At 35.0% G+C, this 15294-nt stretch overlaps 4 protein-coding genes and 1 pseudogene across 5 annotated transcripts; 3 read left to right on the top strand and 2 right to left on the bottom strand.

The window, feature by feature from the left end:
• The first annotated feature begins 3502 nt into the window (after positions 1-3502).
• LOC121747893 (mannose-6-phosphate isomerase 2-like) lies at positions 3503-7409 on the top strand. Its single transcript, XM_042142040.1, has 5 exons — positions 3503-4165; positions 4367-4534; positions 5885-6097; positions 6440-6706; positions 6951-7409. Exons 1-5 carry the CDS (start codon positions 3815-3817, stop codon positions 7269-7271), a joined length of 1320 nt encoding a protein of 439 aa, XP_041997974.1. The 5' UTR covers positions 3503-3814; the 3' UTR covers positions 7272-7409.
• Positions 7410-7805: 396 nt separating this feature from the next.
• On the bottom strand, positions 7806-9560 carry LOC121747896 (40S ribosomal protein S7-like). The gene is made up of 6 exons (XM_042142041.1): positions 9406-9560; positions 8937-9019; positions 8762-8835; positions 8564-8687; positions 8216-8398; positions 7806-8126 (listed from the first exon to the last, which is right to left on the bottom strand). The coding sequence occupies exons 2-6, from the start codon at positions 9009-9011 to the stop codon at positions 8007-8009; spliced, it is 576 nt and encodes a 191-aa protein (XP_041997975.1). The 5' UTR covers positions 9012-9019; positions 9406-9560; the 3' UTR covers positions 7806-8006.
• A 402-nt stretch (positions 9561-9962) lies between these two features.
• Positions 9963-12904, top strand: LOC121747894 (annotated as a pseudogene).
• Positions 10192-11750, top strand: LOC121748177 (UDP-N-acetylenolpyruvoylglucosamine reductase-like). The gene is made up of 6 exons (XM_042142403.1): positions 10192-10285; positions 10344-10495; positions 10682-10837; positions 10946-11203; positions 11462-11674; positions 11736-11750. Exons 1-6 carry the CDS (start codon positions 10192-10194, stop codon positions 11748-11750), a joined length of 888 nt encoding a protein of 295 aa, XP_041998337.1.
• A 211-nt stretch (positions 12905-13115) lies between the features above and the next one.
• Positions 13116-14826, bottom strand: LOC121746409 (40S ribosomal protein S7-like). 2 transcript variants are annotated; one of them, XM_042140231.1, is made up of 6 exons: positions 14685-14826; positions 14237-14318; positions 14075-14148; positions 13877-14000; positions 13516-13698; positions 13116-13425 (listed from the first exon to the last, which is right to left on the bottom strand). In XM_042140231.1, exons 2-6 carry the CDS (start codon positions 14309-14311, stop codon positions 13306-13308), a joined length of 576 nt encoding a protein of 191 aa, XP_041996165.1. In that variant the 5' UTR covers positions 14312-14318; positions 14685-14826; the 3' UTR covers positions 13116-13305. The 2 variants fall into 2 exon arrangements, with proteins under 2 accessions (XP_041996165.1, XP_041996166.1); XM_042140232.1 differs by lacking the exon at positions 14685-14826 and having other exon boundaries at positions 14237-14339.
• Positions 14827-15294: the final 468 nt, after the last annotated feature.

Here is a 15294-nt window from a genome sequence, read left to right as displayed (position 1 = left end):
TCTTTATTTTAGCATTAAATAATGTTGTAGTTATTATAATTGGAATCTTATTTCACAGGTGATGTGAGTGGATTCATTTTCTATTTCTCAGAAATTAATCAAATCATGTTGTTTCATATGATTCTCACTCATATATTGTGAATCAGATAGCTCCAAATCTTTATAATTTGTTATTAATTATTTTGAGTTTAATAAGTATGTTTTAGTTGTATAATTCATAATTAACATTACATTTTTTACAATTTTTATATAATGGTATTATTTCTGATTCCATTCAAGTTAATTTATAATTTAAAATTAATATTTTAAAATATCCTAATCTGTGCATTCATTTTTCAAAATTTGATAACATTTACGTAACGCTTAGTTTTTAATTTTTGGGAAATTAAAAGGTTTAAAATTTTTTAATAATAGGTGAAGAAAGTGAAAATTTTGAGGAGTTATCTTCTATTTTTTGGACTATAAATATATGACATTATGTAATTTATCCACTCACATATTTTTTTCATCACGTTTTTCACTCCCTCCATATTTTCCAATACTCTTCATATTGTTTAACATGAAGTTATGATATTCTTTTTATTTTTTTCTATTATTAAAGTTTGTTTTAAAGTGATTAACAAAGTAAATTTGAACTGGGACGGTGGGAGGATTTTATTTATATTTGGCTCAATTATTGGTCATGATGATTATATTTTAACGTTAAGGGTTTATGATTTAGGTTTCAAGGTTTGGGTTTTTAGCGTATTAGGGTCACTATATTGCAATGTAATGAAGCTCGACTATGATAAAGTATAGCACTAATTTAAATGGATACAGAATACAAAAAAGATTACACACAATTTTGTGACAATATTATTCTGCGTCGGCGCTTTTATACTTCAAAATATAATTTTAAAACCGTTTTGAGGTTTGAAAAGCTATCGTCCAATTTTAAAACTTGCAATACTACCAATTTGTTTTCGGAATCAAAACTTAATCTTGTGTTAATCAATTAACAATTTAAAATCGTATAATAATTATATTAAATCTCTAATTATTCTTTTATTATGGTGATAAATTAGACAAATTATAAATTAACTAACGGTGTTTAAAATATTTAACGGAATGTATTAATTTAAAACACTAATGTAACTTTTTGTATGAAATATATAAACTTAATACTTTTTTTACTAAATTGAAACAAAGTAAAATATTTTATATGAAATATGTAATTACCCCGAAATTCGTATTATTAAATAGTATAACTACTACTATTTGTTTACTTTTTCAAGTCAAAGTTAGTTCATATATTTACAACTAACTTTACGTAATTTTATGAATTACTATTATTAATCAAGCACACTGATGACTGATCTGGTATATCAATTAAGAATTTCAGTTTCAACATCTCTCTATTAAATGCTTTAAAGTTGAAAATAAAATCAGACGCATCAACGTCATATATTCATCTACGTACATTTGCGATGGATTTAGTACTGTACTGTATAACTACTACTCCCGTCTGCGAATAGGAATCTCATTTTTTCATTTTAATTTATCCACGAATACAAGTAAATGGTAAAGAGGTCTCACATTTTATTTAAAATTAATATATATAAGTGAGACTCATATACCATCTTCCATCCATTTTTCTTACCCTTTTCTTAAAACCCGTGTCGGAAAGGAATAGAACTCTTATTCACGGAAGGAGGGAGGATAGGATTAGAGGACATTGGATACGTACAAATAATATTTGCATTGAAAATTCAATATTGCTGAAATCTGTAAGACAGAATTGTTGAGATTGCACTATACAATACAATGAATATTTAATCTCAGTGCCCTATATTATTGAGTATTGACAAAATATTTTAATTGCACATTTCACTTCCTATTTAGACCCATGAGCCATAAATGAAGGCAAAGAGATTAATTCACATGGCCAAAAAAAAATCATGCAGGTCAAATTCTAACTTTTAAAAATGATCAACTATATCATGATTTTGATATTTTATTATTTGTCTTATAGAGAAAATTTTCATCATGCTTTCTGAATTTATCCACATAATGCGTAATGCATATATATGTAAAAATTAAAAACATAATAGACTAAATGTATTGAAGGACGCCATTTAAATAGTCAAATGTTTTGTTTACCCAATATTTTCTTTTTGCCAAAAGCATACATAATTTCACCATATCACTAAGAAACAATAGTCAAAATTATGATATAATTGAACTTTTTTAACTACCACCCAAATCGGACTAAATTTTAAATTTTTTTTTTAGTTACCCAATATTTGAATGCACATTTCACTTCCTATTTAGATCCATAAGCCATAAAAGTAAAGGCAAAAGATTAATTCAATGCCCACTTATATTTAAAAGAGTGAACTACATAAATGGTACATGATCTTTTACTTTCGCACATAAATGATACATGATCTTTATTTTATATCGTTTTTGGTACCCAATGACAAAAATAATCTTGGGTACCAAACATGTGATTTTTTTTATTATTAAGGATATTTTTGGGAATTTCAATTAAATAGTACCAAAGATGTGATTTTTTTTTCTTCCGGTCTTATTTCTCTTTTTCTTCTTTAGTTTCTTCTTCTTTCTTCTTTCTTCTTTCTTCTTTCTTCATTTTCTTCTCTTTTTTCTCCTTAGTTTATGTTTCCTCTTTTTTCTTCTCTTCTTTCTTTTTAGTGTTTTATACATACATCTAATTATATTCATAATATAAATCAAGAACAAAACACCTAATTAAATTATTTATTAAAGTAATTAAATCAATTGAATATTTTTTATTAAATTATTTTATACTCATTTTAGGGTTGAAACACCTAACTAAAAATATTCAACTCTTTATATATCATAAAGAATACAGTTCACAATTTTAATTTTTTATTAAGACTATATTGATTATTAATTTAATATAAATAATAATAATAATAATAATAATAATTGTTATTATTATATAATATTATATGATTCTCAATTTAAATAATTATACTATAATTATTTAATAATTACTACTAGTTTTTATATTATAACAATCATATTATTATAATAATTAAATATAATTATAACTATAGTTAAGTATATTTGAATGATATTAAAAAATAAATAAATTATTAATTTATAATATTAAAATAATAATATTAATATTGATTAATAATAATAGTATAAAGAGTGAGGAGAATGAAAGAAAATATTATAATATCATTTTTGGTACTAGTTTTGTTTATACCCAAAATATCCTACATGATATAAATGGAAAAATGCATTTGTTTAGAGGACATCTTGAGGTGAAATTTTTATCAGGTACTAAAAATGTAATTAATAAGTAAAAAAATTGATAAAAAATAAAGATCAGGTATCATTTAAGTGAGGAAATGAAAAATCATGTATTCAATCTATTTTAAAATACCGATATTTAATATTTTTATTTTTATTTTTATTTTTATTTTTATTTTTATTTTAAGGAAATAGGTGGACCCAAAAGCTGTGAAAACCAGTTTCACTCCAACTGCCATAAACGATCCCCACCGACGCCCCCGCCATCGTCTCCCTCCGCCGTTGGCCGCTCTCCGCCCTAATTTCTCATTTTTACACACTTTTTTCCTCGCAGAAAAAAGTAAGAGTAAAATTACAATGATAAACCCAATTTAATTTCCCTCTCACCGTCGCCTTCAAAAAGCCCCAATCCTCTGCCCCATTTCCTCCATGGGCGTACTCTCATTCCCCCTTCTTCTCCTGCTTTTCCCGCACCCTCGCCACATTCCTTTTTCTCTCTCTCACTAAACCTAAACCTAGGCATCGCATTGCCATGGGTGCCGAATTTCCGGGAATTGTCAGGCTCAGATGCTCCGTCAAGAGGTACGAATGGGGCAAGGTCGGGGAGGAATCGGGTGTCGCGCGGCTATACGCTAGTAATAGGGGGGAGGAAATCGACGGTGATGAGCCCTTCGCTGAATTCTGGATGGGGACCCACGACTCGGCCCCCTCAACCGTTGTGCCCAACTGCCAAATTCGGAGTGCTGGTGTGGAGATGGAGAGCGGCTTCAAGCGGGATCGCTTCAATTTAGTGAGTTTGAAGGATTGGATTGAGCAGAACCCTGTCGTGCTTGGGGATAAGGTCTTCCAAAAATGGGGTCCCAATCTCCCCTTTCTCTTCAAGGTAGTCTTTCATATTTGTGTGCTTTTTTAACTGTTTTTTTAGTCCTTATCCTCCGAAACGGAAATCCACTCACTTGCTGATGACATCAAGATCTGTGTATTAGAAAAAAATTGTGACTTGTCTAATTCATTTGTGTTAAATTCGTTGATTCTGTTAGAAAGCAAGCGTTTCCATCTTTAATATAATGAATGTTGCTTTTAGGTACTTTCAGTTTCAAAGGCTCTGTCTATACAAGCTCATCCAGATAAGAGTTTGGCTGCAATCCTACATAAGCAACAGCCGCAAGTGTATAAGGATGACAATCACAAGCCTGAGATGGCCTTGGCGCTCACTGAGTTCGAGGCTCTCTGTGGTTTCGTTGGTCTCGAGGTATCATGATTTCCATGTTGCATTTTTCTTTATTGGTTATGGACTTCTTGTTTGGATCTGGAATATTGATTTGCCCCTTCATAGTTTTTTTAAGAAACCTGCAAACACTTCATATTCAGTGACTTCTTCTTACTTAATTGGTCTGGGATGTAGATAGGCTGGTAAACTTTGGAATTATCTGGTAATTTGGTAAAGATATATATCTGCTGGATGAATGGGGATGGTTTTTGTTATTTGTCAAAATTTGGTTTAATATCTGTGCATGTGACTACCATGTGCTTGGAAGCTGTCAGTGCATTGTCAAATAAAGTTGAGGCATTAAGGTGCACTGATCTATTTAAGGTTTCCCATGGGTGGAAATCATATAATGGCTGAGTACATATGTTTTGTTCTGTGGATGGCTTCATGGTTCACACCCAGGAACCATGAGTATCCTGAATCCTGATGCATAATCTGTTCCTTGGAGGTGTGAATCCCCCTGTAACTCTGTGAGTCTGTATGTATGCATCCACGTGCACAAATATATTTAAAAAATTGTGTTGTTTTTGAGCAAAAAGACCTTTCCCCTGATGATGGTAGGAAAACAGCTACAGACAAAAACTTCTTTTTTTCACCTACCACACACCTGTTATTTACCACTTTATGTATAACCAAAGAATCCCGCAGCAAAGCTGAATACCCAGTTACCCACCCACAGGATTTCACTGATGTCGAAGAATGAATCTGAACCTTCAACTTTAGGAGTGAATTTCATTTTGAAACCCAGATATTTCTCTATTCAATCATCATTTTTATGGTGATGATTGCATCCAAGGCTTGCAGCTAAATAATCTCACCTTGAGGAGACTAATGAAACCCAAAAACTTGTGTAAGAAGATGTCAGTTAATGAAAATGACTGATTCTAACCAAATTGTCTCACCTTTTTTAATCTCCAAGCACTATTCATATCCCTGGTCTCTCTCTCTCTCTCTCTCCCTCATTCCCCTGAATTCATCAGGCCTACTACAAACTTGATTTTAACCTTGTTGTGTTGATTCGATTTTGCTCCTCAATTTGCTTTGCGAGTTGCCTCAGAATGGTTTTTTCAAATACAGTTGCAGAAAGAAAAATAAAAGTATGTCAACAGGGGTTAGGTTGGGGAGGCTTATACCTTAAAACAACCGGGTGGAGTTCCATGTTCAGCTTAGAAAATAGTAACAGGTCTTAGTGGCCCAAAGTGAGATTAAACTATTTTCTAACTCATCTTCTGCAGAGAGCACTCATCCCCACATAAAACATAATGCAGTTAGACTTGAGTATTTCTTGATATTTTTACACATATTTATTTGATATTTTTCTCTCGCTTTTAGGAAATTAAAAATATTCTCCAAAATGTACCTGAGATCACTGAAGTGGTTGGCACTGCATCGGCAAATCAAGTATTACGCATAAGCAAAGAGGACGGGGAAAAGAAACGAAAAGATGTCCTGCGATCTCTATTTACTAAACTTATGTCGGCTAGCAAGGCCGTCATATCTGATGCAGTCTTCAAGTTGATAAACCGACTGAACATAAAGAGGAAGGTATTTGGACCTGGATCCATATTGTTTCTGACTTGTGTTTGCATTTGCTTTAATGTGGTTTATTGTTCAGTCAAAGATGATTCCAGTTGCCTGTTCACCGATTTCATCTCTCTTTTCTAAAATCACTATTGCTGTAGTGTATATATGAACATTCATCAGGAATTATGAAACAGAAGAATATGAATAATGGTTAAGCGAGAAGGTGTTACCAATTAAATAATACTAACATGATGGGTTTTGCATTTGCAAGTGAGTGTAGTTTTGATTGCCTATCATAGATGCGCGCGCTTCTATTCTTAAAATTATATTTACTGACGAATGACGAGTTACTGTTTCTGATAGGTAAGGGGGCTGACTGAGAAGGAGGAACTAGTTTTGCGGCTTGAAAAGCAATATCCAGGGGATGTTGGTGTCATTGCATCTTTCTTGTTTAATTATGTGAAACTTAAAATTGGTGAAGCCCTATATTTGGGTGCAAATGAACCTCATGCATATCTATATGGTGAATGTGTTGAGTGCATGGCAACATCAGACAATGTTGTACGAGCTGGTCTTACCCCAAAGAAACTCGATGTTCAAACTCTATGCTCCATACTCACGTACAAACAGGTGAGAGCAGATTAGTTGTTCTTTTAGGGTTAGCATTACCCACTGTGCCACTAATCCAACACACACACATAGTATATTAGATTTGACATCTTGTTTTGTTACTTCATGGGGAGAAAAACAGTCTTTACCCTTGTAGGTTATTTTTTATCGTTCCGTTCACCATCATGGTATAGTTATCCTTAATTTATAGCAGCCTATGCAATTTAGTTTTCCTTTTGTTCATCAAATCAGTTTTTCGGTGCAGGGTTTTCCAGAAATTCTTCGTGGAGTTCCGTCAAATCCTTATACATTAAAGTATCTCCCACCTTTCGATGAATTTGAGGTAGATCAGTGTATTCTTCCTCAAGGAGCGTCGACTGTCTTTCCTGCCATTCCTGGTCCGTCTATTTTTGTGGTTGTGAAAGGTAAAGGAACCATGCGGCAGGCATTTTTGGAAGAGATGGTTGGTGAAGGAGATGTGCTGTTTACGCCTGCAAACGCACAGATCAGTGTGAGAACTACTTCAGGCTTGATTTTGTATAGAGCAGGGGTTAGCAGCAGGTTTTTAAGTAGCAAATGTGTGTGATTCTTTCCCCCTTTATCCGGTGTCCATGTTTTGCTGCCTGCCGTCTTGTAATACTTATAATGTACCATGCATATGCACCGATACTTGTACACGCTAATAAATCATTATCAATGAAATGCATAATCCATCTTCTCGGTATAAGTTTGTGTGAAATTATTAGAAAAACATAAAAGTCTGTACTATTCCATAGTAACAATTTTGGTAGTGCCATGCTATAAGCACAGAGGTTCGGACAGTCTTTAAAAGATAAGCATCATCATTCTTATATTGTTTGTAATTTGACAAAAACTGTTAGAATTTTAAAGAATGTACAGATAGATTCAACAAGGGCGTCTGAGCTTGTCAGAGATTAATTTAATAACTTTCGTGCTTAGACTATATCAGAATTCAATCAATCTACGAGTGCAAAAACAATGCTCCATAATGATCTTTCTCTTTCAATATGGTACATAATGAAGATTTTCACATGTAGAAGATAATTTGAAAATAAAAACCATCAAACACTGTTACTACTCATACTTCATCAGTAACGACTAACCGAAACAACTGTTTTTACTTAATGCAAATAACAGAAGATCCAAAAAGGGGAAACTTTAATAAAGACAACATAGGTTTAACAATTTTGGTAAAAAAACAGCAGCCCAATTCTCTTTCATCAAAACTTCAAATACCCCCATACTAGTTAAATTTCTTGCAATGAAAAATAGTTGACAACACAACTAGACTGCAAGATTTTCAGGCTTCAGTCGTTGGATATTCAAAGACAACATCTTTCCCGGATAGCTTCCTGTAGACTCCTGAGAAAGTCTCGAGTTTGTTCTCTGTGTCATTCCTTGCCTTGGGATCCAAGAAAACCTGCAAACGCATACAGCAGCGAGATTATAGCATCAGTTATGGCCCCGGTTGTAGATTACAAAGTTAGGATAAATGACGCAATCACCTACCTTCATGATCTTTGATCCATCAAGTCTGTATCTGATGCGCTTGCCAACAATCTCAGCTGGATAAACAACATCCTCAAGCACAGCTTCATGAACAGATGTGAGAGTACGGGAACGAGGCCTTTGAACAGCTGAACCCTTCTTAGGTGGACGCACAATCCTTCTAGTGGCAATGACAACAACTTCCTGCATTTTCAATGATAATCAATAAGAAATCAAATACTAATAGATTTAAATTCAATAAGAAGATGTAAAATTACAAAGAGGGCCATGATAAATTAAAGAAATATAAAAGGCATTGAATGCATCCAAACATAAAGAACTTTTTACAAAAAAAAAGATCAGTGTTACCTTTCCACTGAATTTCTTCTCAAGTTCTCTAACCAGCCTGGAATGAATTTTGCGGAAAGCTTTCCTCAACCGGTAGGGAACATGGATCACAATAGCCTTCTTGCCACCAGAAACATCAACTTGCCTAAAGTCCATAATAGAAAAATTAGTAGAATGATTGAAGGAAGCAGACATAAATCCACAAAATTTGAAACCTACAAGGCAGAGTTGATGTAAAGGTCCTTCAAGTCACTCTTAATGTCTCCATTGGTGTTCTCCAAATCAAACAAAGCCTACATAGACAATTAAAAAAAATTAAATCACGATAAAGCACAATGCAAACCTATCCATTAAAACATAACCACAATGCTCAAACGCATTAATCAAGAATTACCTGAGCTACACTCTCCTCAAACTCAGTGGGCTCAGCATTCCTGTCCTTGTGAATCTTTTGCGAAGCAGTATACATCTTTGCGCCTTCACAACATGAATTGAAGAAATTTTTGGTTAATTAGAGCAAACTATGGTTGGAATTAGTTAATTTTGGTGTGACTTGATAGCCGAAAGTACAAATCATGCTAAATATTCCAAATGCCTTCGTAGGGAAATATTAAAAAGCACACCGCCATCACAACAATTAGAAAAGGTTAAAACATGATCAACACCAAGTTCGTACAAGAAAGAGGACGAAATCGAACTTAACAAAACTAGACTAAACAATCAGAGCTCAATCAAAATCATACGATTAATTAACAATCAGAGCTCAATCAAAATCATACGATTAATTTAAGATGCTTGTCTTTCAGAAATTGACAACAAAAATAAAGAGAACACAAACAAGAACAACGTATAGATTTGAGTACCTTTTCGATCGAGCCGGATGATAACCTAAGCCGGAGACACCCAGTTGATACGCGCAGGGATTAAGTGTGGAATGTGATGGGCGGAAAAATGAATGTTTTAAAGATTGTTAGCCCTAGAATTGACGGTTGAGATGTACAGATTGAAATTGACCGTCAGATTAATCAATGGGAATGCGGTTCCAGATTTACCTAATATGTATTGGGCTCAATTGTGTTTGGGCTCAAATTATGGCATTATATCATTGACTTTAGAGTAAAAACTGAAACAAGACTAATAAATACATATGAAAAAAAATCGCAATACATTAGTTTTTTTAGAACAAATAGAATTTAGAATTCAGTAATAATTGGTGAATTTAGTCCCAATTAACCTTACTAACAAATACCGAATATGTCTCGTTTTTGCAGTAGAAAAATTATAACATACTCCTAATTGGGTTTTTGCAGTAGAAAAATTATAACTTACTCCTAATTGGATCGCTTCTATGGACTTAGTTTAACTTACTATCAAATTTTAAATTTAATTTACCGACCACATCACTGATTTTTGTAAAATTGGGTTCCCAAAAATAATATAACAAAAATTTGAAGGCCGGAGGATAAATCTGGGAGACAGATCCGGCGCCGTCGGAATCAAACAACAAACGGAATCTCTATGTGAAACTGGAAGGCGTAATTTCCTGATATGTTGCCGGCGCTACTTAATATTGATTGCAGCCTAAATGGAAGCAGAGCGCCGCATCTGATCCGAGGAGAAAAGCTTCTGAGCACGTGGAGAATTGGAGGATGCCCCTGCAATTGCAAATACTTGGTTCAAGTCTCCGATCACCACCAGCTGTTAGCCACTGCAATGAGCAGTCGATGAGATACATTGTGATCGGTGAAGGCTCCAAACCAACTGCCTGTTTGATGACCTCGGATTAGCATTGTGTTTTTAGAGAGGAATGAGCCTTGTCTCTATAGAGCTGGAAGCGGCTACCCCTTCAATCGCCCCGCCCTCCAGACTGCAAATGAGGGCTTTTCGGGCCTTGAACTTGCCGCGGGGACAGTTGGCGGCGCCACTTACATGAATGCCGGAGCAAATGGACAGGTTAGAGACACCCAAGCTCCACATTAGTATGATACTTCCAGTTTAACGGAGTAGAAATTGTACTTATAAACTCCATATCAGTATGATATTGTCAGTTATTGGCCTTGTACTACTAATAGAGTAGGGATTGTGCGTATATATTGCTTGCACATTTTTTGATTCTTCGATGATATGTTTATGTTGAAGGAAACGGCCGATGCTGTGGAAAGTGTTGAGATTATGACGAGGGATGGAGAGTACATGACTTTAAACAGAAGCGAGCTCGGTTTTGTATACCGATGGTCTTCGTTTCGAGACATGAAGGAATTGGCTGCTATAACTGCTGTCACTTTCAAACTGAAGGTCTCTGAATCAGCCAAGAAAAACCAGCAAATATACTTGGAAAGGTAGACATTTGGTATACATTTGCTTGTATTTCTACAACACTAAACTAATACTGCTACATTATAGAGGAGATGTAGCCAGCCATTGGAGGAGACGAGTGCTGGCTCGGTGTTTTGCAATCCAGAGAGGACGGATTTGTCTGCAGCGCAGCTGATTGAGAGGGCCGGGTTGAAAGGATGCAGAGTCGGAGGTGATGTGATCTCCGAGAAGCACGCCAATTTTTTCATCAACCGCGGTGGTGCAACTAGTGGCGACATGCTTAGACTCATGGACTTCGCTAAGGAGGCTGTGTGGAGGCAGTTTGGCGTCGAGCTTCATGAAGAAGTCTGGTATATTCCTCCATGGTTCTGTTGTAATAAAGTAGACTACACTAAGCTGCTATGTTGCTAAATACTAGTAGTAGAAAAAAATTAACTGTACAATATAGTAACAGGTCTTAGTGGCCCAAAGTGAGATTAAACTATTTTCTAACTCATCTTCTGCAGAGAGCACTCATCCCCACACAAAACATAATGCAGTTAGACTTTAGTATTTCTTGATATTTTTACACATATCTATTTGATATTTTTCTCTGGCTTTTAGGAAATTAAAAGTGTTCTCCAAAATGTACCTGAGATCACTGAAGTGGTTGGCACTGCATCGGCAAATCAAGTATTATGCTTAAGCAAAGAGGACGGGGAAAAGAAACGAAAAGATGTTCTGCGATCTCTATTTACTAAACTTATGTCGGCTAGCAAGGCCATCATATCTGATGCAGTCTCCAAGTTGATAAACCGACTGAACATAAAGAGGAAGGTATTTAGATCTGGATCCATATTGTTTCTGACTTGTGTTTGCATTTGCTTTATTGTGGTAGTTCAGTCTAAGATGATTCCAGTTGCCTGTTCACCGATTTCATCTGTCTCTTTTCTAAAACCACTATTGCATGGTGAGGGGATTGACTGAGAAGGAGGAACTAATTTTGCAGCTTGGAAAGCAATATCCAGGGGAAGTTGGTGTCATTGCATCTTTCTTGTTTAATTATGTGAAACTTAAAGTTGGTGAAGCCATATATTTGGGTGCAAATGAACCTCATGCATATCTACGTGGTGAATGTGTTTAGTGCATGGCAACATCAGACAATGTTGTACGAACTGGTCTTACCCCCCCGATGTTCAAACTCTATGTTCCATACTCACGTACAAACAGGTGAGAGCAGATTAGTTGTTCATTAAGATAGGTTAGCCTTAACCACTGTACCACTATGCCAACACACACATAGTATATTAGATTTGACATCTTGTTTTGTTACTTCGTGGGGTGAAAAACAGTCTGTACCCTTGCAGATTATTTTTTATTGTTCCGTTCACCATCATGGTATAGTCATCCCTAATTTATTGTTCCGTTCACCATCATGGTATAGTCATCCCTAATTTATTGTTCCGTTCACCATCATGGTATAGTCATCCCTAATTTATTGTTCCGTTCACCATCATGGTATAGTTTCCTTTTGCTCATCAAATCAATTTTTCGGTGCAGGGTTTTCCAGAAATTCTTCGTAGAGTTCCTTCAAATCCTTATACATTAAAGTATCTCCCACCTTTCGATGAATTTGTGAGGTAGATCAGTGTATTCTTCCTCAAGGAGCGTCAACTGTCTTTCCTGCCATTCCTGGTCCTTTTGTTTTTGTGGTTGTGAAAGGAAAAGGAACCATGCGGCAGGCATTTCTGGAAGAGATGGTTGGTGAAGGAGACGTGCTGTTTACGCCTGCAAACGCACAGATCAGTGTGAGAACTGAGAACTACTCAGGCTTGATTTTGTGTAAAGCAGGGGTTCGCAGCAGGTTTTTAAGTAGCAAATGTGTGTGCTTCTTTCCCCCTTTTTCCTGTGTTCATGTTTTGCTGCCTGCCGTCTTGTAATACTTATAATGTACCATGTATATGAACCGATACTTGTAAATGTGAAATTATTAGAAAAACATGAAAGTCGGGTACGTTAGTACTACTCCATAGTAAGAATTTGGAAGTGTCCAGAGAGGGGTTTGGACAGTCCTTCCAAGATAAGCACCACTCTAATATTGTTTGTAATTTGACAAAATATGAGATAACTTTGAAAAAATTTAGAGAGAGATTCAACAGGAGACGCCTGAGTTTATCAGAGATAATAACTTTTGTGCTTACTTTATCAGAATTTCAATCAATTTACGAGTGCAAAAACAATAGAATGAAATTTACTACTCTTAGTTCGTCCGCAAGACTCACTGAAACTGCTGTTTTTACTTGATGCAAATAACAGAATATCCAAAAAAGGGAAGCTTTAATAAAGACAACATAGGTTTAACAAATTTAGCTAATAAACAGCAGCCCAATTCTCTTTCATCAAAACTTTGAATACCCCCATACTAGTATATTTCTTGCAATGGAAAACACAACTAGATTGCAAGATTTTCAGGCTTCAGTAGTTGGATATTCAAAGACAACGTCTTTCCCGGATAGCTTCCTGTAGACTCCCGAGAAAGTCTCAAGCTTGTTCTCTGTGTCATTCCTTGCCTTAGGATCCAAGAACACCTGCATACAAATACAGCAGCGAGATTTAAAGTATCAGTTATGGCCCTGGTTGTAGATTACAAAGTTAGGATAAATGACGCAATCACCTACCTTCATGATCTTTGATCCATCAAGTCTATATCTGATGCGTTTGCCAACAATCTCAGCTGGATAAACAACATCCTCAAGCACAGCTTCATGAACAGATGTGAGAGTACGGGAACGAGGCCTTTGAACAGCTGAACCCTTCTTAGGTGGACGCACAATCCTTCTAGTAGCAATGACAATAACTTCCTGCATTTTCAATGATAATCAATAAGAAATCATATACTAATAGATTTAAATTCAACACTAAAGCCAGCAAATATTCCAGTGCTAGTCCACTTGACCACAAGAACATGTAAAATTACAAATAGAACCATAATAATTTAACAAAAATACAAGTTATTTTACAAAACCAGATCAGTGTTACCTTTCCACTGAATTTCTTCTCAAGTTCTCTAACCAGCCTGGAATGAATTTTGCGGAAAGCTTTCCTCAGCCGGTAGGGAACATGGATCACAATAGCCTTCTTGCCCCCAGAAACATCAACTTGCCTAAGGTCCATTATAAAAATTAGTATATAATGATCGAAGGAAGCAGACGTAAATCCACACAATTTGAAACCTACAAGGCAGAGTTGATGTAAAGGTCTTTCAAGTCACTCTTAATGTCTCCACTGGTGTTCTCCAAATCAAACAAAGCCTACATAGACAATTAAAAAATAAATAAATCGCGATAAAGCGCAATGCAAACATAACCACAATGCTCAAAAGCATTAATCATGAATTACCTGAGCTACACTCTCCTCAAACTCAGTGGGCTCAGCATCCCAGTCCTTGTGAATCTTTTGCGAAGCAGTATACATCTTTGCGCTTTCACAAGATGAATTGAAGAAATTTTTGGTTAATTAGAGCAAACTGTGGTTGGAATTAGTTAATTTTGATGTGACATGATAGCCGCAAAAACAAATCATGCTAGATATTGATAATGACCACATATCTATTCCAAATGTCTTCGTGGGGAAATATTGAAAAGCACAAATACAGAAGTGCAATTAGAAAAGATTAAAACATGATTAACACCAAGTTCGTTCATGAAAGAGGACGAAATCGAACTTAACAAAACTAGCCTAAACAATCAGAGCTCAAACATCACAAACATAAATCATACGATTAATTTAAGGCTTGTCTTTCAGAAATTTACGACAAAAATAAAAAGAACGTAGACAAGAAGAGTACCTTTTCGATCGAGCTACGGCGCCGGAGACACGATATACGCAGGGATTAAAGGTGGAATGTGTCGCGAAAAAAAATGAGGGTTTTAAAAGATGGTTAACCCTAGTATGGACAAAGAAAACTCGATAGGTGGGTTGGGGCTCAAATTGTGTTTGGGCTTGGGCTCAAATTATGGCATTATATCATTGGTTTAAGAGTAAAAACTGAAAAAGACTAGATTGGATCGCTTCTCTTCAGTATGGACTATTTAGTTTGTGGGTTTAACATCACTGATTTTTGTAAAATTGGGAAAAGTGAAGGTGACAAATTTTCAGGGACAAACGAAAATAGAAATAAGTGACATATTTTCAGGGACGGAAGAAATACTAAGTATTATTATTGGATATTTGAATATAATTGGTGTCTCAAAATTTCAATTTTATTAGTGTTATTTTTGTTAGAGGTCTATAATTAGTTTACCTATTTATTAGGTTAAATTAATACAACAAAATTCAGCTAATTTGATACTATAATTACTTATATAGATAATTTTCATGAATTTATTTATTAAACTAATTTTAATTTTTTTATTTCGATATCCAGTATCAGTTAGTTTGGATTTGATTGAATTTTT

The sequence above is a fragment of the Salvia splendens genome, chromosome 9 (assembly GCF_004379255.2).
Source record: "Salvia splendens isolate huo1 chromosome 9, SspV2, whole genome shotgun sequence".
Taxonomy (NCBI): Eukaryota; Viridiplantae; Streptophyta; class Magnoliopsida; order Lamiales; family Lamiaceae; genus Salvia; species Salvia splendens.
The sequence above is the reverse complement of the archived record's forward strand: the minus strand, read 5'-3'. Positions and strand labels throughout refer to the sequence as shown.

Coding starts and splice junctions, on each gene's coding strand:
- LOC121746409 (XM_042140231.1), bottom strand. CDS start 14,311: ATGTATACTGCTTCGCAAAAGATTCACAAGGACTGGGATGCTGAGCCC. Junction 14,149..14,236: donor TTGAGGAGAGTGTAGCTCAG/GTAATTCATGAT, acceptor TTGTCTATGTAG/GCTTTGTTTGATTTGGAGAA. Junction 13,699..13,876: donor AGAAGAAATTCAGTGGAAAG/GTAACACTGATC, acceptor TTGAAAATGCAG/GAAGTTATTGTCATTGCTAC.
- LOC121748177 (XM_042142403.1), top strand. CDS start 10,192: ATGCCCCTGCAATTGCAAATACTTGGTTCAAGTCTCCGATCACCACCA. Junction 10,286..10,343: donor GATGAGATACATTGTGATCG/GTGAAGGCTCCA, acceptor TTGTGTTTTTAG/AGAGGAATGAGCCTTGTCTC. Junction 10,496..10,681: donor ATGCCGGAGCAAATGGACAG/GTTAGAGACACC, acceptor TTTATGTTGAAG/GAAACGGCCGATGCTGTGGA.
- LOC121747896 (XM_042142041.1), bottom strand. CDS start 9,011: ATGTATACTGCTTCGCAAAAGATTCACAAGGACAGGAATGCTGAGCCC. Junction 8,688..8,761: donor CTTTACATCAACTCTGCCTT/GTAGGTTTCAAA, acceptor TATGGACTTTAG/GCAAGTTGATGTTTCTGGTG. Junction 8,399..8,563: donor AGAAGAAATTCAGTGGAAAG/GTAACACTGATC, acceptor TTGAAAATGCAG/GAAGTTGTTGTCATTGCCAC.
- LOC121747893 (XM_042142040.1), top strand. CDS start 3,815: ATGGGTGCCGAATTTCCGGGAATTGTCAGGCTCAGATGCTCCGTCAAG. Junction 4,166..4,366: donor ATCTCCCCTTTCTCTTCAAG/GTAGTCTTTCAT, acceptor TGTTGCTTTTAG/GTACTTTCAGTTTCAAAGGC. Junction 6,707..6,950: donor CCATACTCACGTACAAACAG/GTGAGAGCAGAT, acceptor TTTTCGGTGCAG/GGTTTTCCAGAAATTCTTCG.